Source organism: Anolis sagrei, chromosome X, assembly GCF_037176765.1.
Source record: "Anolis sagrei isolate rAnoSag1 chromosome X, rAnoSag1.mat, whole genome shotgun sequence".
Classification (NCBI taxonomy): Eukaryota; Metazoa; Chordata; class Lepidosauria; order Squamata; family Dactyloidae; genus Anolis; species Anolis sagrei.
Window position 1 is genome coordinate 83,512,914 of NC_090034.1, and position 25,344 is coordinate 83,538,257.

The following is a 25,344-nucleotide window of genomic DNA, read 5'->3' on the forward strand; positions in this document are numbered from 1 at the left end:
TTCCGTTTCTCTCCAAGTGCAAAATTTACACTGTAATACACTACCTAAATGCTAAGGGTATGTACACCACTGAGATTCATTGTGAAATCGTTCGTTCATGGAGAGGACATAATATCAAGACAGCATGTGACAAAATGGGTACGGAATGTATTACGAGACCATGACGATATTTTGCCGGGCCATCCAAAACAAACGTCATGGGATCCTGATGGTGGGAGTCTGTCTTCTTCATGACAATGTGTGTCTGCACACTGCTCATTGTTGACTTCATTTGGTTGGGATATTTTTAAGCCACCCCTCTAGCACCCAGTGACTATCATCCGTTCACTAAATTGAAGGAACACCTTGGTGGAAAACACTTTTCCGACGAGGAAGTGAAAATCGAAGTGACAAACTTGGTGAAAAAGATGGAGGGAAACTTCTATGGCACAGGCATCAAAAACATGCCCTACGGATGACAAAATGTATTGAACTGAATGGTGATTATGTGGAAAAATATAATACCTATGCTACAATCCATGTAAGTTTTATTAAAATATATTCTTTGTATTTTAAAGAAATCTTTCAACCTTACTTTCTGGATAACCCTCATGCCATTCACTTGTAACTCAACTGAAGAAAGAGATGAGACTTGTTTTTGAGAAATCCACGCTTTGAGTGACCATAGCCTTCTTTCCTAAGTGATGACAAACTGCCTCCTTCATGATCTGCTCCAAGTATAGCATTAGACCTCACCCTGCTGCTGCTCTGTATGATCCAATATTGCAAAAACATTGGGCCCTGAATTCAGAAGGAAAAGCTACCCAACCTCCCATTAATGCAGGATTGTTTTGGTTCATTCTTGGAGGATTTAATTTTCAGAAAAGGTGATACTCTGTAATTGCAACTGGGGTAGGTTGGCTTGGTTTGTAAGTACTCATTTTATATATAACAACCATTGAGGCATTACAAGTTCACATGCCTCCTATATTGGGAGAAAGGCACGAAAAAAGTAAATAAAATATGAATAAATGGCTGCTCAGCTTAAGAGATATGCTGTCCAGTAAATAAATAAAAATGGCTGATCATCTTCAAAGTTATTTGCCAAGTACATATAAATAGAAATAAATTCTTGGTCATCTTCAGAAATATGCTGTTAAGTATCAAATATCAAAATAAGTATTAAATACATTAAAATATTAAATAAACAAAAATAATATATAAATAAATAAACATTAAGTATAAAAATAAATAAATGGCTGTCATCTTAAAAGATATGGAACACATACAAATAAATGGCTGCTCATCTTAAGAGACGGCTTGCCCCGTAATGGAAAGAGCCAACCTTGGCTATATTTGTATTAGGCTATATATAGGGAGGTGTATTTGCTGGTTTCAAATCCCAGCTCTAAAAGGGACAAAGAGCCCACCTTTGGTCAAGTAAGCATGATCATAAACACTATTAGCAATACAAGATAAATTCCAGAACCCCAAGCCTGGTCAATTTCAAATATTCATGCTGTTCTGAAACATCAATAATAGTGTAAGACACAGCCGGACGTATTAAGGGAAACCTCCAGTCACGTTGGGATTGCAGTCACCGAATGCAGAGATGTCGTTTATTAAATTTCCTTGGTGTTTGTTTTTTTTCTATTTCATTTCTTCTTAAACAATGAAAAGCATCTCTCTCTATTACAAAATACAGCCCGAGGCTTATGATGATCTAGCGCCACGCATCACCTTGTATTATCAGATCTGTTCTTGAAGGTTTCAGGAGCCCAGGTTTCAACCTTTGGAGCGCAAGGAAAAAACATGAAGACAACCAAAGGGATCGTCCCCATCCCAAATATATATAATTATCCCAAATCTATCCTCACTCAAAGAGTCTCCTGCTTTCTGCTCGAGTCAGACCAGCAATTGCAACCAGGTTGAAGGAAATCAAACATATTTGGGGGCTCACAGAGTAGGCAAAGACAGGAACACAAAAGAAATAAAAGTTTCTTTTTTCTTTTTGCCAGAGCCATATTCCTAGGCAAGGCCTGTTTCCACACAGGATCTCATGAGAAGGAGTAGTTTCTCTCCCCCTCCGGAGACCGAATTAGACAAATATCTAACATGTGTGTATATATAATATATAAAAAATACAGAGCTTTGACTTTCTTCATTTTGAAGGAAAATGTACACGATACAGAATGCGAGCAGGAGGTCATCCCGAGAAAAAACAGGCCGGTTCCGACCCCTTGTTTTGAGATTTGAGGTTTGTCCCTGCAAAGAAAAGGAGGGGGGGGGGGGAATCCCAAATGAAACAACATGAATCGAAAGGTTTTTCTTCAAGTAAAGACAAAAATGGGGACTTTGATTTTCCTTCCTCTCTTTTCTTTCCCAATCAGTCCAAGTCAGTAGCAAATGTAAGGAAAGTCCTCCTGGAGTGGGAGCTGTGCTTTGAATCATTTTCGTGTGCCTTCAATGCCTTACAGATCCCTTTGGGAGAGTAATTTGGAAGCCTTGGCTCCCAAGGAGATCAGCCGCAACAAAAAGAAAAAGGATCCCCCCAAATGCAAATGCACAAACACACGAAGGCTCTTCTTCTTCTTCCTCAAGGCATGGTCCAATTTCTTTTCCTCCCTTGCAGTCTGTTTATGGGGAAAATTCTCTTTCTCGGAGGAGAGGACAAAAAAGCAGCAAGGAACTTTACCCCAAAATCCTTGTTTTGGCAAGAGAGGGGGCTCCAAAAGACAAAAAAAAAAAAAAATCAAAATAATAAACAGTGGGCCAAAGTGGTGCTTTTGGCAGAGGATAGAGTCTTTAATACAAATTAATATGTGCAAAACCAAAACAAAAATAGTAATCTTTTAAATAGTTGAATCCAAGCGTCCAAGATTAGTTTCCTTGGTTACGATTTATGTTATTTTATTTTTTTCTTTGGCTTCCTTCCTCTGAAGAAGCCTTCCTCTCTCAAGTACCTTAGTGAAGAGTCAATGTTTTAAGAGGAGAGAGAAAACAAACCACACCACAAAGGAAAAATAAAGGAAAGAAAAGAAAACCTGGAGGAAAATCCACACACACAAGAAGGTGTCACGGATTCACACCCCTCATCCATCCACCAGCTGCTTCTTCTTCTTTTCCCCCCCAAAAGCAGCAGCCAAAGGGGGGGAAAGTGTACTAAGGATGATCTCCTCTTCATGAGAGCGAAGCACAGCTGCCATGTGTCGGTGAAGGGAAAGCTGTTTCTCAACAGGTGCGAGGGTGCTGCCACCTTCTGCTTCTGGCAGAGGAGAGGACAGGGCCAGAGGCAAAGAGGGTTTCCTCCGTGGATGGATGTCCTGGTGGTCTCTCCCCCTTCATCCGCCTCCATCCGGGCGTTATAGCTGGAAGCCTTCCATGGGGGCCTCGGGCTGCTGGAAGATGAACTGCTGCTGGGCCTCGTCGACTTGGGGGGCCAAAGTGGCATCGTCGTCCTCGATGCCGAAGTAGTGCTCAATCAGGTCAAAGGCCTTCTGGTAGATCTCCTGGTTCTCGTGACTCTGGAGAAACTCAATTTTATCCAAGCCTGGAGGAGAAAGGGCATTGTTATTAATAAAACTCGAGTCTCATGTACTGTCAAATCCAGTGCATGCCTCAATTTTCAAAACCCTGAAATCAAAAACAGTATTTGCTATAGAATGTCATGCGCAGCGGCAAAAAGTGCATTCCTTGTCATTTGGCCATCACAGTTGCTGCCTGCTTAGAATCCTTTCTTTAAAAATATAATTGTTATGACACCAAAGCTTCCAGCAATTAAAAAGAAACTATGGTGTGCATCTATGCTGTAGAATGAATCCATTTTAACTGCCTTGGTTCAATGTCATGAAGGGTGTTACTTTTTCAAGATTCTCAACCTTCTCTGCAAAAGAATGCTGGTGCATCACCAAATGACACATCCCAAAATTGCATAGCATTGAGCCGTGGCCATTAAATTAGAGATGACATTCCTTCAAATAGGGATTCCAGTCAAGCTCCTTAAGCAGCTTCCTCCTTAGTTTTGGCTCAGCATTAAGATGACCATATGACACAAATCTAATGTGTACCCTAATTCTGGAGAGGCATTTTGGCCAAAAAAAGAGGATTGGATTTGAATAAATAGGGTAAACAGAAAATAGATAGCCATCTGTCAAGGGTGCTTTGATTGTGCTCTTCCTGCATGGCAGGGGGTTGGACTGGATGTCTTGCAACTCAATTATATCCCTCTCCCTCTATATGTGTGCGCACACGCACACACTTTCCATTTAGGTGCAAACATGGAAAAATAAATAACGGCCCTTAGAGGAAAATCAGATTATAAAATATTTTGGAACTGACAGAAATGGGCAAACTGTCTTGTCTGATAAAGGAAATATCGCCCCATTAACTTTTTAAAACAATGGGAATCCTTTGTGTTATTTATAAAGAATGAAGGAAAACAAAAATGCTTGCAGGTTTTGAAGATGAAATGAAATATTGAGGGAGCAAAGTAGAATGCAGAAGTTTTTTATTTAAAATTTATTTAAAGCTTTTATATCCCGATCTTCTCACCTCCGTAGAGGGACTCAGACCAGCTTACAAAAAGGATTCAATGCTACTAATACAAGTTAAAACATCATACAACAAAACAAGATTAAAATACATATAGATAAATACATATATATTGTTGACTAAGATAATGAGTTGTCTAAGATAATAAGGGGAATATGTTCATCGTATATCTTTTTAACTTTAAGGTTATTGTTTTTATGAGTGAGGAAAGTTAGTTTGAAGTAAGAGTATTGGTGATAAAAGTGATGTATTGGAAAATTACTGTCTTTACAACAATTTTATATAGCTGAAATAATATACAGATTTAAAAAATTGCATACACTTCTATATATGTAGTTAAGAGGTATATTTGGGGAGGCATCAAGGTGAACGTCACTCACTCACAGCTATTTCAAGGGAAGAGTCCTAACATGGCTATCTCTTTTCTGACCAGTTGAAGGGAGGACTCACCGTAGGCTTCCTCAATGAGGCTGCAGTAAGGGTTGATGCCGGTGCCGCTCTGCTTGGCCTCCTGTTCCCCGAGTCGCAGAATGTTCTCCAGGCCATTCAGGGCCACTTGGACAATCTTGGAGTCCATTACGGTCAGGAGGTCGCACAGGGGCTTGATGCAGCCCAGGTTTACCAGGTACCTATGGTAGGAGAGAGTAAATGTTCAGGAGAGTCACACCCGCAATCAAAAGTGAGGCATGCATTAATCTCAAGAAAGCCCTTGATCCTAATGCCCAGCGCCACAGCTTTACACAATAATCTACTTGAGGTGTAAAACATCCTTTAGCATAGGAGTGTCAAACTCGTTTTCATCAAGGGCCACATCTGCCTTATGGTTGCCTTCAAATGACTGTTCACTCCATGGAGACAGTGGGACAACTATAATTTTTAATATGATGATTGGTACTCTTTAGTCTTTGCCCAGTTTGGGTCTTGAGATGTCATGGAACGACATGCAGACTGGGAGTAATGAGGATTGTAACCCAACAGCCCTTGTGGCTCTGAGGTTGGGGACCCAGGTGAAAGGAACTTTTAAAGTCAGGCATCATACCAACAAGCCTTGTATCTGAACTCAGACCCCACTCTCCTGACTAAGCAGAGCAAATGGTAGCCTTGCAGGTGTTACTGTATGACAACTCCCATCAGTCCTAGTCATGATGTCTAATGAGGAGGAATACAGTAGTTGTAGTCTGGCATTTATTATTATTTTATTTCCTTCATTTCTACCCCGCCTTTCTCCCACAAGGGGACTCAGGGAGAGGGACATCTGGAGGGACACACAAAATGACATGGAGGGCTGGATTCGGCCCACAGGCCTTGAGTTTAACACAAGGGCTTTAGTAGCCTTTATCTGAAAACACACACTAAGCTCCAGCTTGGACACCGTAGATTTCCTTTTCAGATAGGAGAAAATGGGAAACTGCACATCAATCCTAAACTATTGCTTCCATGGACTCACAAGTCTCTCTATCCAATGTATGCCCCTTTAAGACTGATCAGAGAGCAGCCCCAGTAAGCCTTACTAAGGGGTAAATGCCTGGACTTACTTGATCTGCTCCGGAGTTCCTCCAGACGTTGCGTTGGTGATGGCCCAGGCGGCTTCTTTCCTCGTGCGGAATTCAGCCTTCTGTAGAATTTCGATCAGGACTGGGAAAATGTTGGCGTCTATGACTGCCTGAAGAACATGCCAGAAATATTAAGAATTAACTGGGTATTTTTGATGACAAAAGTGTGAGTCAATCACTGAAATAATTAGTTAGTCAGAGGAGAGTGAGCAGGCCGAAGCCTGTTAAGAGTTAGTAGGCCAAAAGCTAGTGTCGTCCTGAGAAGTGTGAGGTAAATCTCAGTGTGTGAGAAGTTTTGATAAAAGTAGCCCCAGGTTAAAGGACTCGTGCGTACAGCTGTGTGTAAAGCTACTATGTGAAGCTCCTGTGTAATTTCAGTGGGAGAGGAGGCTCTGTGAGAGCAAAGCTGTATATCTGTATGGGAAAGAAGCAACAAAGCATGGAAGCAAAGAAGGAAGTATAAAGGACTTTATTTGTATTGTGGAAACCTTGTTATTGCAAATAGTTCAACTATATTATTTTACTACAAAGAAAAGCTTCCTATGGAAGAGATAACATTGGTCTGTGAGTTTTTGTTCTTTTTATCATTTTGGGCTATTGATGCTTGGTCATGCTGCTGCTAAGTTACTCTGCTGTACATTTATGAGGAGGGTCTTTTGCTAATCAGCCCATTTGCCCAACAGACCAGAGCAAGGGAATAGCAATAGCAAGAAGTTGAAATCCCTTGTTGTTTTCAGTATTTCCAATCACCTTTCATGTTTGAAGTCTCCACTAGCAAAGAAGAAAGAGACTTAGGAGTACTGGGCAAGAAAGCAAAGCCAACCTCTCTCTAACTTCAGGCAGGAGTTTCTCCTTGTGTTTGTGACATCTCCTTCAATGGGTTTATCTCAAGTATGGGCAAACTTAACCCCTCAGGTGTTTTGGACTTCAACTCCCACAATTCCTAACAGCCTACTGGTACTATGGAGTGGGACAGTAAATGTGCCCCTTCCTGTAAGCTCCCTCATAACATTATGGGAATGGTGGTGAAGACAGATCCCTCAAAGGAGTAAACAGATTCTATTCCATTCTAGGATACCACGAAACATAGCTCACCTAGACAAGGCTACTTTAGGGCCCTGATCTCTAGGCCTCAGACCCAAACCGGGGGACACGGAAGCCCTACCTGTATCTGAGCTCTGTTCCCTGCCGTGACGTTGGAGATCGTCCAACACGCCTCTTTCCGGATAGACTCTTTGGGGCTGCTGAGCAAGTGGAGCAGACACGGCAAAGCTGAGCAATTCAGGATCACCTGGAAAGGAAATAAAAAAGGGATGCGGATGAATTGACCAGGGATGGGCATTCAGTGCCATTTTCATGGAAGCCTCCCACAAACCCATCCAGCATGGTGATGCTGATTGGTTGTAGGTTGTTAAATCGGAAACCTAGGCTGGGAGGAGGCCCGGATTTAGGATTCTGTCCCATGTAATCACCTGGGTCTGTATGTCGTCCCCGGTCACTATGTTGCCAACCGCTCGCAAAGCTGGGGAAGCCACTTTGTAGTCACTGTGCCTGAGGGAAGGAGGAGGAAAGATACAGGTTTGAGCCTACAGGCTTCGCTCATTTGTTTAGCCTGCAGAAGAGAAGGTTAAGAGAAGACATGGCACCCATGTTTAAATATTTGAAAGGATGTCCTAAGGAAGGGGCAACATGCTTGTTTTCTGCTATCCTTGAGACTTAGAATCAAACAATGTGTTAAAATTATAAAGAAGGTTTTAAAGATCAAGTCAGGGGGTGTTGTGGTTTGTAGATTGGAATGTTTTTATGGATTTTAACTAATTTTAAAAATACCAATGATATTTAATTCTGTTTTAATGTTTGTATATTTTAGATTTTAAATTTTATTGAAATGCTTTTAATGTAAATCATGCTGAGTCTCCTTGTGGAGAGAAAAAGCAGGTATAAATCAACATAACAACAACAAAAAATTACAGGAAACAAGATTCCACTTGAACATTATGGAGATCTTCCTAATAACAACAACAACAACACTTTATATCCTGAACCCAAGGGGACTCAGGGCAGTTTTCAACAAAATAATGGCAAACATTCAATGCTGTAATAAATCAACAAAAACAAATAAACTACTCAATCAAATCCCAGAAATCAATCCACATATAACTAATGATAAGAGCTATTTGGCAGTGGAATGTGCTGCCGAGTCTCCTTCTTTGGAGGTTTTTAAGCAAAGGGCTTAGATTGAATCTTCTTGTCTGGCAGAATGAGCTTGGACTGGATGGCCCTTGGGGTCTCTTTCAACTCTATGATTCTATGATTTTGCTGTCCTCCCAGTCAGCCATGTGCAACCATGGATCCTTCTCTGTAGTGTGTTACAAGGCACCACAATGTTGGCAGTGCTAACTTCTGACTTCACAAATGAGCTAAGAGTCCCATTTGGCCAAGGGCCTCCACTTGACCTCCAGGAGAGAGCCAGGGATTAGTGCCTGGGGTTTCAATGCCGCAGGTCAACTCCATTCACTGCCCGGACAGATTTCATGCTCTTCTTAAGCAGCTAATCTCTGCGTTGAGGATCCCGAGGGCACCACCTCAGCCCTCTCAGCACTGAAAATATCTCCACAGAGCTCTAACCCACTTAAAGCAAAACGAGATAACCATGTTGAGAATTCTTTTGCGGATCCAAGGATGAAGGCTTGATAATGAACACCCCCAAATTAGACTGGCTATGTTAGTCTGTATTAATAAAAGATCCTTATGTAACAGGCATGGGCAAACTTAGGCCCTCCAGGCGTTTTGGACTTCAATTTCCACAAATCCTAACAGCCGGAATTGTGGCACTCCAAGTCCAAAACACCTGGAGGGCCTAAGTTTGCTCGTGCCTGTTATAGAAGTTATTTTAATTAACACTGAACTTATATAAGGCTGTAACCATTAGGATTCATTAAAAGACTCCAATAAGAGCCCTGTGTCGGTGGAGGATACGCTCCAGTGTTACCTGAAACCACATACACAACCAAATGCCATTAAATTACCCAATTTCCAATCCCAGCATGCTACAGAGTTCCACTGAGATTCCTAGAGGTCTCCTCTCTAGGAATTTGCTAGGTCTTCCAATACAATGCTGTAGTAATGCTGTGGATTAAGGTTCTGGGGTGTCACCAGCACCTTAATCCAACCAAGATACTTACATCAGCAATTCCACCAACCGCCGGCACACGCCAGAATCTATTACAGCCTGGATTTTCTCATTAGGGCCGTCCGAAAGATAGGAGAGGGCCCAGCATGCATCTGCCAGCAAGTCGGAGTCGCTGCTAAAGAGTAAGCGGGACAAAACCGGCAAACAGGAGGATACCTGCGAAGAAGAAGAAGGCTCCTGAAGGAGGCAAGAGGGCAACAGTTGGCCTTAAAAAAGACTCCGCAGAATATTCTGTACCCCATTGGCTGTTTAAGCCAATGACTGAAGCTGGTGTAAACATCCCACCAATATATCAATATTTTCCACCAACATTTCAATATAGACAGGCTGAAGTAACTTCTCATTTGGGGGGGTTGCCCTTATCCATTCTCCTTACTGAGAAGGAGCACAACAAGAGTCGAGCTGCCATAAGCAGATCTTGACCAGCAGCAGGGTTAGCAATACTAAGTGTTTGCCAAGAGGCTTGTGCTAAATATGTATTTCCTCATGCACTTGTTTATGGGAGGGTCACAGTTCGTTACAGACTATAAACAGTTGGGAGCATTCGGTAATATCAATGTGAGTTCTGAAAGACTAAAATGGCCCATTTCAGAATAATAAGGATAATGTTGGGTGAATTCGTGTATCTCACCTTCTCAAACTCAGGGGGAGGGTTCTTCCCTCTGCACAGGTTCGACAAGGCCCAGACAGCGTTTCGTGTCATTGTCAGCCTAGTAGATTTTGTGAGAAGCCTGGAATATGAGGCAAACCATATCTTCTTAGTACAGTGAAAATGCACACTCATGTAGATTTGACAGCCCTCCTTCAGAAATACTCCCAACAAGGTTTAAGCCTTAACAATTTTAACTAGCCATGTTAAATCAAGTCTATAGCATAGTGAAGTACATACTAGAGATTAGAAGGCCTGGAAAAAAACCCCAGAAAAACTGGGGGGAAAACAGGATTTCTTTCCGTTTTTTTCCAAAGCCATTTCTTTCAAGAAAAATAAAAGTGCGTAGAATATGTTATTTTCCTATGATAAATACTATGTCTATGCCATGTTATTCAAACAATATAACAGGAAGATATTTATATTATTGGAAGAGAATATATTCTACACACCTTTTCCCCAATTTTTCTGCAAAATTTGCTTTGGAAAAACTGTTTTTCCTTCTATTTTTCTATTTTTTCCAGGCTTTCATATCTCTAGTACAGACACACACCTTCAAAGGTTGTCTTTCACATAGAAAATTGATCCTGGAATTATGCTCTGTGGCCTCGAGGAAAGCCATAATAAAAGTTTATTAATAAATCTTATAAAGAAATGTTTACTGTGGTCTTAAGTCCAGGCCATCAGGTTTTTTTTGTTTTTTTTTACTATGGAATGCCCTATGTAGTTAATACATCGCAAAGGGAGGTATAATATTCCAGTTTCTCTCAACAGCTACTCACAGCAACAGTGGAGGAAGGATGCCACAGTTGAGGACATAGTCGCGGCAGGCAGAGCTGTCTCCAGCAATGTTTCCCAACGCCCAAACAGCCTGGAGGAAGGAGAAGAAGTACAGTACTCAATCTCTGAATGGAGAGGAAATAGGGAATGAGAAGGAGACACGGTCCCAGACTTTGGTCCTTTCAAGGTCCTATTGTATTGGGAGATTATCACTACACTTTAAAGAGTTATAAGGTAAAGTAAAGGTTTTCCCTTGATATTCAGTCTAGTCGTTTCTGACTCTGGGGGGTGGTGCTCATCTCCATTTGTAAGCCAAAGAGCCAGTGTTGTCCATAGACACCTCCAAGGTCATGTGGCCAGCATGACTGTATGGAGTGTAGTTACCTTCCTGCCGGAGTGGTACCTATTGATCTAATCACATTTGCATGTTTTCGAACTGCTAGAAGCTGGGGCTAACAATAGGAGCTCACTCCGTGCATGGATTAGAACTGCTGACATTCTGCTCAGCAAGTTCTGCAGCTTAGTGGTTTAACCCACTGCGCCACTACGGCCTTGGTGAGATATAACTTAAAGAGTTGTATCACACTTTAAATCCTGCAGCTGCCTCCTACAGAACTCTGGGTTTTTGTAGTTTAGCGAGGCCCAGGATTTTTCTGGCTGGGAATTTTAAAGGCCCCTCTCTAAACTGCAAATCCTGGGATTCTAGAGAAGACTGCCATATAATTTAAAGTGATATAGCAACTCTTTAAGAGCACAGTGTGATGATATCCTTGCACTACCTTCCTGCTGTCGATCAACTTTGCTATTAAACGAGCAATTAAGGTTCTTGTAACCTGAAGGTTTCCTGGCCCGGCAGTTCCCTTGTTAATTGTGTGAAATGGAAACCCACCATTTAGATCTTGCTACCCTCACCCTGAATCACAGGGCTTCCCCTGGTGTCGATGTCTTTCTTGTCCTCTGAGCTCCCCTGCTCTTAAAGCTCCTTCAGCAGTGCTGTCTTTTCCCTTGAACAGTCAGAACACTTGAACATGTTGTGACCAAAGGCTTGGAAGGAGCACACTGAACATGTGATGAGCAGGGAACAACAATGGACAGAAAAGAATAGGAGGCAGGGTGCGAACCTCTCAATGCTGTTGGATTGTAATTCACATCAATCCTAGTTGCAGTTGATGGGATCTGTAGTTCCAACCATATCTGCAGGGCCACAATCTGCCTACCTCTGATTATAAACACGAGCCCCTGGTGGCGCAATGGGTTAAAACCCTTGTGCCGGCAGGACTAAATACCAACAGTTCAGAGGTTCGAATTCAGGGAGAGCGGGTTGAGCTCCCTCTGTCAGCTCCAGCTCCCCATGCACAGACATGAGAGAACCTCCCACAAAGTTGGTAAAACATCTGGGCATCCCCTGGGCAATGTCCTTGCAGACGGCCAATTCTCGCACACCAGAAGTGACTTGCAGTTTCTCAAGTCGCTCCTGACATGAAGAAAAAAATTATAAAGACTTGAAGAAGGGACTAAGACTGTGTGACTTTTGCTTGCCTCAATGTATTTCATGACAGATCTCCTGGACGTGGGGTCCAAGTTCACCCCAAAAGTGCCTCACCTGCTCCTGGACATCTTCAAAATCAGCGCTCAACAACTCGATGAAGATAGGAACAGCGCCGGCCTCAATGACTATTTTGGTTTGCAGTGACGTGCCTGAGGCAATGTTAGTTAATGCCCAGGCAGCTTCAAACTGGAAAAGCAAGAGGCAACTCATTAATAGACGTCCTCAAACCAAGTACTGAGACCAATAAAGGAGTCCTGAGTTGCAAAGTACAGCAGAGACTATCACAAACTAATCCCAATGGCAATGATGGATTTAGGCTTTCATAGAAAACATCCCACAAAAAAGTTACACAAACTGGGGTTCCATATAATTCCTTATCTGCCTTCTCTTAATGATGATTCACATACATTTTAGCAAACATTTGGCAGGAGGGCACTATAACAAGTACAGACATTTGGACTTCAATGGCTTCAATGCCCTTTATTAGTATCAGGACCAAAAAAAACCCCACTTGTGCTTCAACACTTTCATTTTAATCTGCATTTTACCGGTGAATTTTAATCTGTATTTTACTAAGTGTATTATTTGTTACATGTATTTTAATAGTGTTTTATCTAATTGTTTTAACTATGCTGTACCCCACCTCAAGTCACAATGAGAGGAATAATAATAATAATAATAATAATAATAATAATAATGCATTTCAGTTTACATTTAAGACACTTTATGTTGTTTGGTGCCAAGGAAAGACCACAGTTGTGGCCACAACAGCATGTTCAAGGAATGCCATTCGGAGGCACAGTGCCCTGTACAGTTCACCAAAATGTGAAACTGGGCCAATCAGATTTGCAGAAAAGCAATGCCAAGTCAAAAAGACCCCCTTCCTCACTTACCTGTAATGTGCTGTTCTCACTTTTCTTGAGAAATTCAACAAACCTGTCTACCACTCCCTGAGTGCTTATCACTTCATCTATTGGAGGATTGGGCTCTAAAGAAAAGAAGAGGGATACTTTTAAGAACATTTAATAAGAAAACATGGCACAAGGTGCTCTGCTGAAAACCACTCTTTAAAGACTCAGAACTGTCAGTATAAATCTATATAAATAAAAATGTAATGTTCGTTCGTGTGATTAACATAACTCAAAACCCACTAGACGAACTGACATGAAATTTGGACACTGCACCCCTAACAGACCAACGAGTGACCATCACTCATAAACCCCTCCCAAAAAATAGCGGACTTAAAAACCCAAAAAAGCTAAATGCTGATACAGCGCATGCGAGAAAATGACAGCTCCCAGCATCCCCTAGACCAGACCATTTAGGGGAGGAGGATGTTCCAAATGAACTGCTTCCAAGCTGCAAGCTTGCTTCTCCTTGGAATTCTTTGAGAGCATCCCAATCCGTACATATTTCCTATTTCCTATTCCTGGACTGCAACTCCCAGCAATCCTCCAGACAGATCATAGATAGATTGATTAGATAGAGATAGACAGATCAATCAGGAGGACTGCTGGGAGTTATAGTCCAAGAATAGGTGGAGAAGGAAGAAAGGAGAGAAAGACAAACAGAGGGGAAGGAAGGAAAGAGGTAGAGAAGGAAGGAAGGAGAGAAGGAAAGAAAAAAGAGAAGGAAGGAAATAGGGAGAGAGGGAGGGAAAGAAAGGGAGGGAGGGAGGGAGGGAAAGAGGGAAGGGAAGGTTGGGCACAGCAACGTGTGGTGGGCACAGCTAGTAGTAATAGTAATTTTCTCAATCAGTATATGTATTAAAACATGTTATTTGATAGTTGAGAATCCTATACAAATCTGAGGCTAGTCTACGCCTAGATAAACCTTCTTCAAAGTATTGCAAATAAACTGTTCAAAAAGACTGAGATTAAGGTTACAGCAGTGACATTTTCTCTAAAGTGATAGACAGTAATCCCTCACTTACTGCGAGTGTTCCGTTTCAGGACCTCCTGCGATAAGCGAAAATCTGTGAAGTAGGGACGCTCCGCCCACTCGAGTGGGCAGAGTGTCCATACTTCACAGCCTCCTCCTCTTCGCCACCTCCGCTGCTCCCCGCCTTGGAGGGTCCCTTCCTCGCCTTCCTAATTTGCTTTTTGGTGGATACATTTAATTTTTTATGTATGTTTTAGTATGATTGTATGTTTTATGATGTTTATTTTAAATTTGTCTGTATGGTTTTCCTTTTTGGAAATTGAATGATTTGCCTTATATGTTGGAAACCACCCTGAGTCCCCTTGGGGAAATAGGATGGTATATACATGTATTTATTTATCTTATTTATATCCTACCTTTCTCTACCCCAAGGGGGACTCAAGGCGGCTTACATGGCACCTACACAATGCCTAAAAACATACAATGCTAACTTAAAAATAAATTGGATTAAAATTAATACATATACAACATAATCAAAATACATTCCAATGTTAAAACGCCCCATCCAAGGACCAGAGTCTAAGGCCACTTGATAATCAACTACACATATTCCACATTAAAATTACTGCACCGCACTATTTTTCAAAAGCCTGCTCCTAAATCCAGGTTTTTACTCTCTTTTTGAAGGTTAGGAAGGAGGGGGCAGATCTATTATCACTAGGGAGGGAGCTCCACAACTGAGGGGCTACCACTAAGAAGGTCTGTCTCTCGTCCCCTCCAGCTGTGCTTGCGAAGAAGGTGAGACCGAGACCAGGGTCTCAGTCCTGCAAGTTTTTATTATTATTTTTATTATTATTAAAAACTCTTCGCATTATTCATTCAAGCACTTTGCTGGCAGAGCAAGTGTGTCATTCATACATTTGGCCAGATACAACTTTTCATAACACTGTTGGGCACATTGATGAGATTATGCACACACCTCAAAACTCCATCTCTCATTCTCACAAGGATTTGTAAACCAGAAACAATGGGACAGTTATGTCTATTCCACAGTTCCTGTCGTAACATTTATAACATTTAGATGTTTTATGCAAACCAATTCAGTAATCAGTGCAATCTTGACAGAAATTCTGACAAATGTGCTGCCACAAACAGACATTTTAAAAATATATAAGACTGCTTAAGACCTGAAGCTGAATTTACCTTTTGACAGTAGCTTTCTGAACCTCTGGGTGGTTACTAGCTGAAGGTCAGGGTCTTCAGAGAAGAGCATCTCCACCATTTCTCTTGTGATCACTCCCTCCTGAAAAATCCACATCCAAACGTCAATCCCCAGATCTCGTCCCCAAGAAATTTCTCTTTTCAAAGGGGAAGCTATCAAACTGGAAATAAGAACAATGCTGGTCTGGATCCTGGAGGATCGTTCTATTCAAATAAACTAAGATATTCATCTTATAAACTTTTGGAAAGAAAGATATCAAAGGAAGTACTTCCAATACTGTCTGGTACTTTTGGTCTTCTGCTACTGACCATAGCAAAAGAACAGTTAAAACAAAAGGTTAAACTAACACAATAGCTTTCAAGATTGACTTACCCCACCCGTGGTGGAGCTGACAAAGGCGTCTGCAAGGGGACTGTCGAACATAGCAGCATCTTCATTTATTAGTTCCACATTTCGTCTTTTAAAGAGCTGAAGTAGAAAACAGATTAAATCAGAGGGGAAGGAGGGTGACTCTGGTGGCTTATGTCAGTTTTCTGCCCCAAGATGCTTCAGGGGTTGCAAACCCAAAAATGAAAAGGAAGTCAGAGAGACAGAAAGAAAAGCAGGTCTATGTACCTGCTGTTCCCGTTTCTGTTTTCGTAACTGGATTCCCTCCTCTTCTCTCCTCCGGCGCATCTCCTCCGGGTTCAGCGCCTTGTTCTTATAACTCTTCATTCTGTAGTTGTTCTCCTTTGCTGGGCTCGCCATGGTTTCTGAAGAGAAGAGCAGGAAGGAGATCAGATGTCAGCCTTCCCAATTCTATCCTTGAGCATTGGCTCTGTGTAAGAATGGCCCAAATGGCCCCAAGGTAATCTGTGTCCAGATGGGGATCCAAGTGAACTGCTCAGGGTGTCAGTCCATTGTATGTGTGGAATTATTATTATTTTATTATTATTATTATTATTATTATTATTATTATTATTAAACTTTATTTGTACCCTGCTAGCATCTCCCGAAGGACTCGATGCGGCTTACACAGGCCAAGGCCTCAATACACAATATAACAATACAAAACCTAAGCAAATTAAAACAATAAAGCATAATAAGCAACAGGCAATAACAATACACTAAAACACAATAACATAAACTGGGCCGGGCCAGAGTAATGGGTACAGGTTTAAAAGTGCTGATGTGACAGGTGGTATCTAAGGCATTATAGGGCAAGTGCAGTGTGCGGTGTGCAGCAATCATAGTTCTAGTAAAGTGCTTATGGGACTTGGTATTGGAGATTTCCTAATCTGGGAAGGCACATCGGAACAGCCAGGTCTTCAAGTTCTTTCTGAAGACTGCCAATGTAGGGGCCTGTCTAAGATCTTTGGGGAGGGTGTTCCAAAGTCGGGGGGCCACCATGGAAAAGGCCCTGTCTCGTGTCCCCACCAAGCGCGGTTGCGACGCAGGCGGGATCACGAGCAGGGCCTCTCCAGATGACCGAAGTGAACGCGTGGATTCATAAATGGAGATGCGGTCCTCACCCTCCATCTGCCTTGAGATGTCTTTAATAGTCTACAATAATATCTTTTATTAAAATTAAGCATTTCTACTGCCCTTGGGGTCATTGAAACCAGCAAGAAAACACTCACTCCCTCTATGCAGAAATGTGACCTTAAATGAAAAGTACAAATGGGTTCCTGAAGTTACTTTAGTGTCCCAACAGAGCAAGAGGTAATCAACCCTTTAAAAAAAATGTAATTATGCAAATAGCTGCAGCAATATACTTATCTCTCCTCAGGACTTGATGTACCCACCCATTTTATTACAGATTTGCCTGTTATTATATACAATCTCCTTTGAGATTTTCACATGAAGCCACTCTAAACCTCTCAATACATTACAAACAATCAAATACTAGCTGCAAGACTTTTAGACAGGGCAGGCCAAAAGCTTCAAAGACCAAACTGCTCTCCTGGAAATAAGGAAATCAAGATAAGGAGTAAGTAATACTCAAGACCACTCTGGATTACTACTGAGCTACAACCAACATCAACTAAAGCTTGCATGAGTATGAATGCTCTTGTACCCACTGCAGTCATTGTACATAGAGAATAAACATCTCTAGAAGTTCTGTTCCCAACATCGAAATCTGGAAGGACTTCTCAGATCTTATAGGAAAAATCAAACATTCCACATTTGCCTGACTGCAGGCCTTGCAAAACATGCCAGATTTAAGGCACCAAAACTACTGTTTGGAAGACCTGAAAAGGGATACATTTCGCAAGGGACAAATCCATTTAGCACCTGTTTATTGTTGCATGACTTTCAATCCCACTCTGAACCAGTCTTTTGCCTATGTGTTTCTCAGCCCTGTCTTTCCATCCCCAGCAATTATGTAAAAAGGGGGGAAGTGTGACAAGAACACCCTTATTTCCATAGCAACCATCTGTCATAAAAGAGGGCTTGTGACTCCATTGGCAGCAGAAGACTCTGGTCAAAAGTATGGCAAAAGAAGGAGCAAGATCAAAGGAGATCAGCTGGTTCATCACTTATGATGACTGTAGAGAACACTGAGGCAAAGCTTCAAAACAGATGAAACCTGGACTGAAAAAAATGAAGCAATGAGGCCCGAGGAGCCTTCTCCCTCCACCAATCTCTTTTTCTGTTGCTTCTCCTGAATCAAGTCGCATGGGAGAATGGTCTCCATTCTTGTTACCTCCAAAACATTTCCCATTTCTACTTTTTAGATGACTCCCAGAATACCCATGTGGCAACACCTTGCCTATCAAAAATGCAGCTTTTATTTGGACTTTCTAACTCAAATCCAAGCCTCCATACCTAACCACTCCAGAGTCTACCCTTTCTCATCTAGTAAATGTTGGGGATTGGTAGGGGGTGGTACCCCACAACTTTAGGCCCTGAAGTTGTATTTAGACTTTTCCATACATAAATCGGTGTTGATGTAGGGCAATCCCTTCAACTTATTTGAGTGGGGTGCATGTAGCTATACCAAAAAAAATGACTCTGGAAGAGACCTAGGTCCAAAGCTCTGCCCCAGAGCTTTTCCCATCCTTTCACTCTCTGTATTCCCCACCTTTCCTGCTAATCCTTGCTGAGTAACTGCAGAAATGCACATGCCTAAAACCGGCGGACACACTGCTGAGTCAGAAGCCAAAGCAGACAGGGAAAGCTATTATCTAAGTGGACTGGATAAAGGCAGCAGTCTATTAATCCTAAACGGCGTCACACAAAAGGGAGGCCTCAGCAGTTGCGTTTGTGGGGGAAACCTGGAGAACCAGGCTCTGAAACATTTAACAGTTGAAAACTGGGACAAGCAGCATCAGCATGTTGTCAAGATGGGAAAAAGGTATTAATGAGGAAAAGCACAGAAGCCGGAAAGGATGCCGCAGTCTGCATGAGTATACAGGGGAAGAAAGACTCCAACTCTCCTTTCCCCTCTTCCCTGCTCTTCACTGAGTGCACACTACTTTTGCATTTTCAATCCAGTACAAACATAGAAAACACTGGTTGGCATTGCCTTGCCATAATTTCAAGGATACGACGGATTTAGACTTGCACGGCACACCTAACAGTTAGACTTGCATGGCACACCTAACAGTTAAAAACCACCAGAGAGAGGTTTATAGAACGCAAACCCCATAAAGAAACCTAGAACTGCTAGTGAGCTTCCCCCACATAAAACATCAAAAAACACATATGATCTGTTTTTCCCTGCATCAAAAGGCTACATTAAACGAGGCTGAATCTGTACTACGATGTGGCCCTCCAGACTTGGTGGACTGCAATTCCCAACATTCCTCACTACTGGCTGGGCAGTTGCTGGGAATTGCCATTTTTCAAAATCCTGGAGGCCACGTCGTTCCCACACTCATCTAAATGTGAGGCCCACACACCAACTTTGCAAACTCTGCATCCACTGCTTGGGTTGCTGCCTGGACCAGCTGGTCCACATTCCAAACTGTTCCTCATAAGAAATTGAGACTGTCAAGAGTCTTATCACTGAGGAGGATGAAATATCGTCATGCTTATTTCCTAGTTATTAACTCAGGGGTTATTTTGGTCCCCTTGCTATAATGCAGAGCACCACCAATATGGGACTGGATCATGAGTTAAATCAGACAAACTGACTGCACTGGAGGGTAAGCCCATTTGGTCCTGCTGCCAAGGGAGTCACAGGAGCGCAAGGTATTTGGCAGCTGAGGCCAAGGCAGATTTCAAGGCCCGCCTTGGAAGGAAGTTGGGGATCCATCCGGGATGTTGTTCTGCGGAGGAGGCCTTCCTTACTTAGTGCCAGGCATGTGGTAATCACTAGGGAATGACTAAGTGCTACCAAACCTTTCTGCTTGCTCATTTCTTTGGAGTGCAAAAAAAACCCCAGAGCCCTGTTCAGACGCTCCTTTTCTTGACGAAATGAATGAGCTTACAGCACGTCGGCTCAGGAACCCCTTTCAGACCTTAACAAAATTAGCTGCCTTTATATATTTTTCCCACCATTTCTGAATGAGAAAATAATTTTAAAAAGAAAGGAGCAATGGGTTGGGACCTAGCTTTCCCGCCACACACTCATAGACAGAAGAGTTGACTCATGCTCTCATATTCCCCAAATCTGCTTCTGCCAGCCCAGTGTACTTCAGCGCAAGCATAAAATGCAAGGGAGGAGAAACCTGAGCCCTTTGGACAAGAACAAGATATTTTCAATTTGATTTTGATTACATAATAAAACATGCTGGCTATGTCTAGCCAGCCATGAGTTTTGTTGCCAGCATCCAGTAATGATAACAAGAAAATCTTTAAAAAAGCAGTCGGAAAAGGTGTTCGAGTGTTGGGAAACACTGACAATAAAAATTCCGAATTGACAAGAATTTTCTTGAATCACGATTAATTCTACAAAAAATGTTCACATGGTTGCTTTCTGCAGTTTCTCAAGACTCCAGGGCATGTTCTGATAACCCCAAATGGGCAGCTAAATTCAAACAAGTAATAGAGGTAAATGGTTTGTTGTTTGTGTTGTGTGTCTTCACGTTGTTTCTCAATTATGGCAGCCCTAAGGCAAACCTATCACCGGGTTTTCTTGGCAAGATTTGTTGAGGTTGGCCCTTGCAAAAATAAGTCACCCAAGGCATCCCTCTGAAATGTTACAAGGAGCTCTCTCTAACTCTTGAGCATCGGCTGCCACATTCAGTGCTTTTACAGGTAACACCCCATTCCCTCAGCCTAGAAGACACAAAAGCTACAAGGCCAAAACACTGTTTTCTAACGCAGGAAAGAGCGCTGATGCTTGACAGAAAGGGCTGCGTGTCCTGGATTTCCCTGGGCAGATTGCCTGCCAAAGACAAAAACCTCCATGCTGCTCGACCAGTATGTCCCTGAAGCACTGGGCTCCCTCCTTTTCGCCTTCTCCAATTTAAAATTAAGTATTGCCTCTTCTTGAAGGACAGGCAAAGAAATCCCTTTTCCTCTGAAAGAGGCCACAAGACCTACCTGAGTGTTTTACCATCAAAAGGTTAAAATTTGGACTTAAGAACAGCTACTGAAATTTTTAAGATGACCTCCATTAAAGATCATTACTTTTCCTATAAGGTTTTATGGGAAGGAACTGGCCAACCATCTCTGAGTATTTCTTCCCTAAGAAAACTTTATGAAAATTATGGAGTTGCCATAGATCATGAGGCAACTTGGAGGCATATTATATGCACACAAGTGGCCTAAATACTGACAAAACCACCTCTAAGTGTTGCTTCCCTAAGAAAACCCTATAAAATCTAAGGGATCACTATGGTTAGTAAGTGCCTCGAAGGCATATGTCTATATAAACACAAACAACTGTGATATTCATCCAGGTCAGGAAAATACCTGTTTGACCACATTCACACCACTGCACTCTGCCCAGTGTCAGTCTGGAAACTGCAGCCAATACTCAAAAATGAAGGGCAGCAAAGAGATCCTTTCTATTTAATATAAAATCAAGCTGCAAATAACTTATCAAAGTGGCTCACAATCTGGTTCAGGGACATGTGGATGGAGGGGATTAGTGAACATGAACGAAAAGGTCTGTAAAACAGTCCAAAAAGGAAGTGCTCTGCCACCCAACTCCACTACAGAGGTAGCAGTTTCTATGAAAATTCCCAAGTAGTCTAATAAATCTCAATCTTAATTTTAAAATACTGGTTACTATTATTTATGCCTGGCTGTATGTGCCTGGTGTGGTTTGTACAATTTGTCAGTCTTCTGATGAGATATTTTAATCTATTTGTTTAGGCTGGGGAGCTCCAAATCTTACTAGGAAGCTTCCAAAGAGTCACAGAATGTGTATCAAAATGTACAACAGAGAGAAGAGAGAGAGGAAGTGTGAGACAGGGACAGAAAAAAACCAGAATCTGCTCTGACCATAAGATGAGTTGCTGGAGCCAAGAGCTTTGAGCACAGTACACTCTGTGCTGGGAAAAACAAAATTCCCTCACGCTTTATTCTCACAATTCTGGGCCTGGTGCAATGGTCACGGGTGGCTGGACTCTCTCCTGCCTCAATCGAAATGGGGCACAAAAGATTTTGCTGCACCCAAATATCCCTGGAATGCGCTACTTTGCTGACCAAACAGAGTCCAGGATTAGGGAGGAAACGAAAATGGTCTGGGATGTAGGGTGTCACTGGTTTCCTTCAAATAAATGACATTGCTGGGTATTGTTCCAAGGTGGCCTCTTCACCCTAGCAAGCCAGAAAAGGTACATGGGTCTCATTCATAGGACCTGCGAGGCAGCCATAGCACAGATGCCTCAGTGACAGCATCCAAATGCCCAGGCGTTCAACTCTCAGCCTTTTCCAGCTCTCAGTGCCAAATAATATGGGCGGCATTCTGACAAGCCAAACAGAGACTCCCCTGAATGCCACCTGTGTTTTGACAACTGGATGATAGTGGGAAATCTTACAGCCAGAACAGTGTGATCCAAGGGGATCCAGTATTAATGTGGTCAAACTGGCACTTCTAGTTTCCTACTGGATGCAAATAGTTTGGGTGGCAACTGGCTTGCAACCAACACCAATCACTGCAGCAATAAGTCATTGGAGAGCTCATCCCATCCTCTCCCACAGTCGGAACAGGAAGGGCTGGGTGACAATTGTCTTAGTTAACAGTGAACTAGGTAAATAATAATATTTCTTACCAGACTCTCCCTCTAAAATGAAGCAGAGAACAACTGTGGATTGAGCAAATAAATACCCATTAAAAGAACATATGAAACATACAAATTAGTCTGTTGGAAGAGACTAGTCTTTACTTGTGTTTTAAACTCAGAAAGTGTACCCAGCTGTTTAATGTTTACACTGGCTAATCCATGCACTTCTATGCCAGCATAATCACTTGTCCATTGATCTATGACTCTGGAGACCACGGTTCGAATCATTGAAATGCACAGTGTGACCTTGGATGAGCCGCTCTCAGGCTCAGAGGAAAGCAAAAGCAACCCCACCAACCAAATACTGTTCCAAAATCCCTTTGTGAATGGGTCAGAAATAACTGGAAAGCATGCAGCAACAACATGTCGTGCTAGCATTACAATAACCACAAAAGCCTCTTGTGGCTCCATAAATATAAGAAATGGACAATTCATGCCACATTACAAAACCTATTCCAACATAAATTCTACCTTTTAAAATATGTCAAGCATCTTCTGGACAGCTTAATGGTTTTTCACAGTCCAAGCAGCCAAAAGTTTCACTGGGAAGTAGCAAGGAATCTAACCAGCACAGCAAGAAGGTAATTTTTTACTAAACTGCTGTTTCCATTGCCATATTTTAGATCCATGCAATCCTGCTGTCACACCAACCCACCAGAAGCCCCTTTAACTGCTGTTTGCACATGCTCAGATGCATAATCACACTGCAAAACCAAGGTCAGCCTGCTTTTCAAGCATCCCTCAAAAGGATTAAGGTCTTGCCTGAATCACAAAACAAACTCTGGGACTGAAAATTCCACAATTGCACAATCGCAAAGGAACTCTTGAATGAAAGAATTTCAAGGCAACCAGAGAAAGAGAGTGAGTGAGTGAGTGAGTGAGTGAGTGAGTGAGAGAACCGGCATATCTTTCTCCTCCTCAAAATCACTCTCGGAGGCTAAATAGGACTTGTGTCTGTTTTTGTAGATCACCTCAGTAAAGCAGAGGTAAGGTGATTTTCCAGATGTTGCCTGCTTACAAATCCCAGCAGCCCTAGACAGCATAGTCAATGGTGAGGAAAGTTGGCAATTGCAGTCCCACACTATCCAGAGGACACATAATAAAATAAATTAACCCCCTTCTAGGAATAAACATAATTCAAGCATCACCCCGCCCCCAAAACTGTGTCACTTCCATATTACACTACCAGATTTCAACTCATTTCAGAAGGTAAATAGGTTCAGGACATGCTACTAATTGGGTAGGGAAGACCAGGAATCACCAAGCCAGACCTATGAAGAATATTAAGCCACTTGTCTTATAGCTTAAAACGGACTGCCATGTGTCATGTGATGGCGCATGGCAGGCCCCATCTTTGCCGCAAATAAAAGCAACAAGACGGAGCAAAAATGCCCTGTGTGAGGAGGTCCTAAGAGTGAGAAAATACATTATTCAGAGGAACAGGCGTAATAGAAAATTTTACAGTGCAAATATTTATGGAAGCATTCATCTTTAAACTCCAGCTCCGACAAGTGGTCAAGTTAATATCTTCATTATTTGACCTAAGCTCTAATGCATTAACAAAGGAAAGGGACAAAACATATCTGCTTGCAAGTGAAATTTACTTTTTGGTGTCATTTGAATCTAGGAAAGCAAAGCACATTATTTTGTATCATGTCAGTTGCGTTCAAACAGTACAGGAGTCAATATATCTTGCTTTTAATTTACATGATGGCGGTGGACACAAAGAGAAATAATGTTGTTACAAGCTCTGTTTGCTTAAAGTCCACAAATCCTGTAACACAAAATAAAAGCAAGATGTCTCAATTGCTGTACCCTTTGAACACAACTAACGTGCTACAAAAACCACATAGCTGACTGTCCATTGCTTTCCTAGATAATTATTCTGCCCTATAACCTCAGGAGTAAGTTCCATTAGCTGTCTGAACTTACGACACAAGAGGGAACCTGTATGCCCAAGAATTAGACATGTACATTACCAAGGGAGGGAACAAGAAACTGTAGCTAATTAAGTCCAGAAAATTATCCTATGTCAGGAAAACCATGTCTATGCCACATCCTCCACAAAAAGTCAGTGTGCTAATCAACAGCCAATAAACACACCAGTTCAGCTGCAGAGAATAAGAAACTGTGATACATCTCCCAAAACCCAGCTAAAGGCTCTCAAATATCAATCTTTTAATAAATTCACTTGTCACCAGGAAATCTAGAAGGCAGAGAAGAGATGAAAAGACATTTCACAGCAGCAGATTATGCCCTAGGAAACAATGGGAAAGAACACAGGTGGATAGGAAGGGGTACACATACCAAACCTAGATATTGGGGGTGGGGGGGGGGTGGGGTAAATTAACCAAGACAGAACAACCTGACATAATGCACTCTCTGTGGATATCAAGACTGTATGTAAGATAGGTTCTCCTCTTTCTGGCAGAATTAGCCTATGTTCCCCTAAAAGTAAAGTCACCCCAGACCACCTGGACTGGTGAAAGGTAGGTGAATGGCATATCTTGTAGCTCTCAAAGTAGTAGACAGGAAGGTGAGGCCAAAGTTCAAGTTCCCTTGTCAGCCGCTAGTTAAGAAAAACAGGTGAGCTATTTATAAAATTACCAAGAAAAACATTTTTGGGGGACTTCCCACAATGAATTGTTATTTTAGCTCTTAGCAAAGACTATTTACACTTTGCTTGGATTATAGCAGTGGTTCCCAAGCTGTGGTCCGTGGACTACCAGTGGTCCGTAAGAATGAAAATATGGTCCATGGCTTCACCATTATTACACCGTTGCCTTGAAACCACGCAGCAATGAGAGCGACTGGTCTTGCGAAA

At 42.1% G+C, this 25,344-nt stretch overlaps 1 protein-coding gene across 1 annotated transcript in view; it reads right to left on the minus strand.

Annotated features, from left to right (window-relative positions):
* Positions 1 to 1,564: 1,564 nt before the first annotated feature.
* Positions 1,565 to 25,344, minus strand: part of KPNA6 (karyopherin subunit alpha 6) — a 32,656-nt gene continuing 8,876 nt past the window's right edge. Inside the window, exons 2-14 of the mRNA XM_060784127.2 lie at positions 15,973 to 16,109; positions 15,730 to 15,825; positions 15,339 to 15,438; positions 13,148 to 13,242; positions 12,309 to 12,440; positions 10,708 to 10,796; positions 9,908 to 10,007; positions 9,269 to 9,432; positions 7,556 to 7,634; positions 7,249 to 7,374; positions 6,066 to 6,193; positions 4,981 to 5,159; positions 1,565 to 3,529 (exon numbers count right to left, since the gene is read on the minus strand). Coding sequence (XP_060640110.1) covers positions 3,342 to 3,529; positions 4,981 to 5,159; positions 6,066 to 6,193; positions 7,249 to 7,374; positions 7,556 to 7,634; positions 9,269 to 9,432; positions 9,908 to 10,007; positions 10,708 to 10,796; positions 12,309 to 12,440; positions 13,148 to 13,242; positions 15,339 to 15,438; positions 15,730 to 15,825; positions 15,973 to 16,109 — 1,613 coding nt within the window. The 3' untranslated portion in view covers positions 1,565 to 3,341. The remainder of the gene's footprint in view (positions 3,530 to 4,980; positions 5,160 to 6,065; positions 6,194 to 7,248; positions 7,375 to 7,555; positions 7,635 to 9,268; positions 9,433 to 9,907; positions 10,008 to 10,707; positions 10,797 to 12,308; positions 12,441 to 13,147; positions 13,243 to 15,338; positions 15,439 to 15,729; positions 15,826 to 15,972; positions 16,110 to 25,344) is intronic.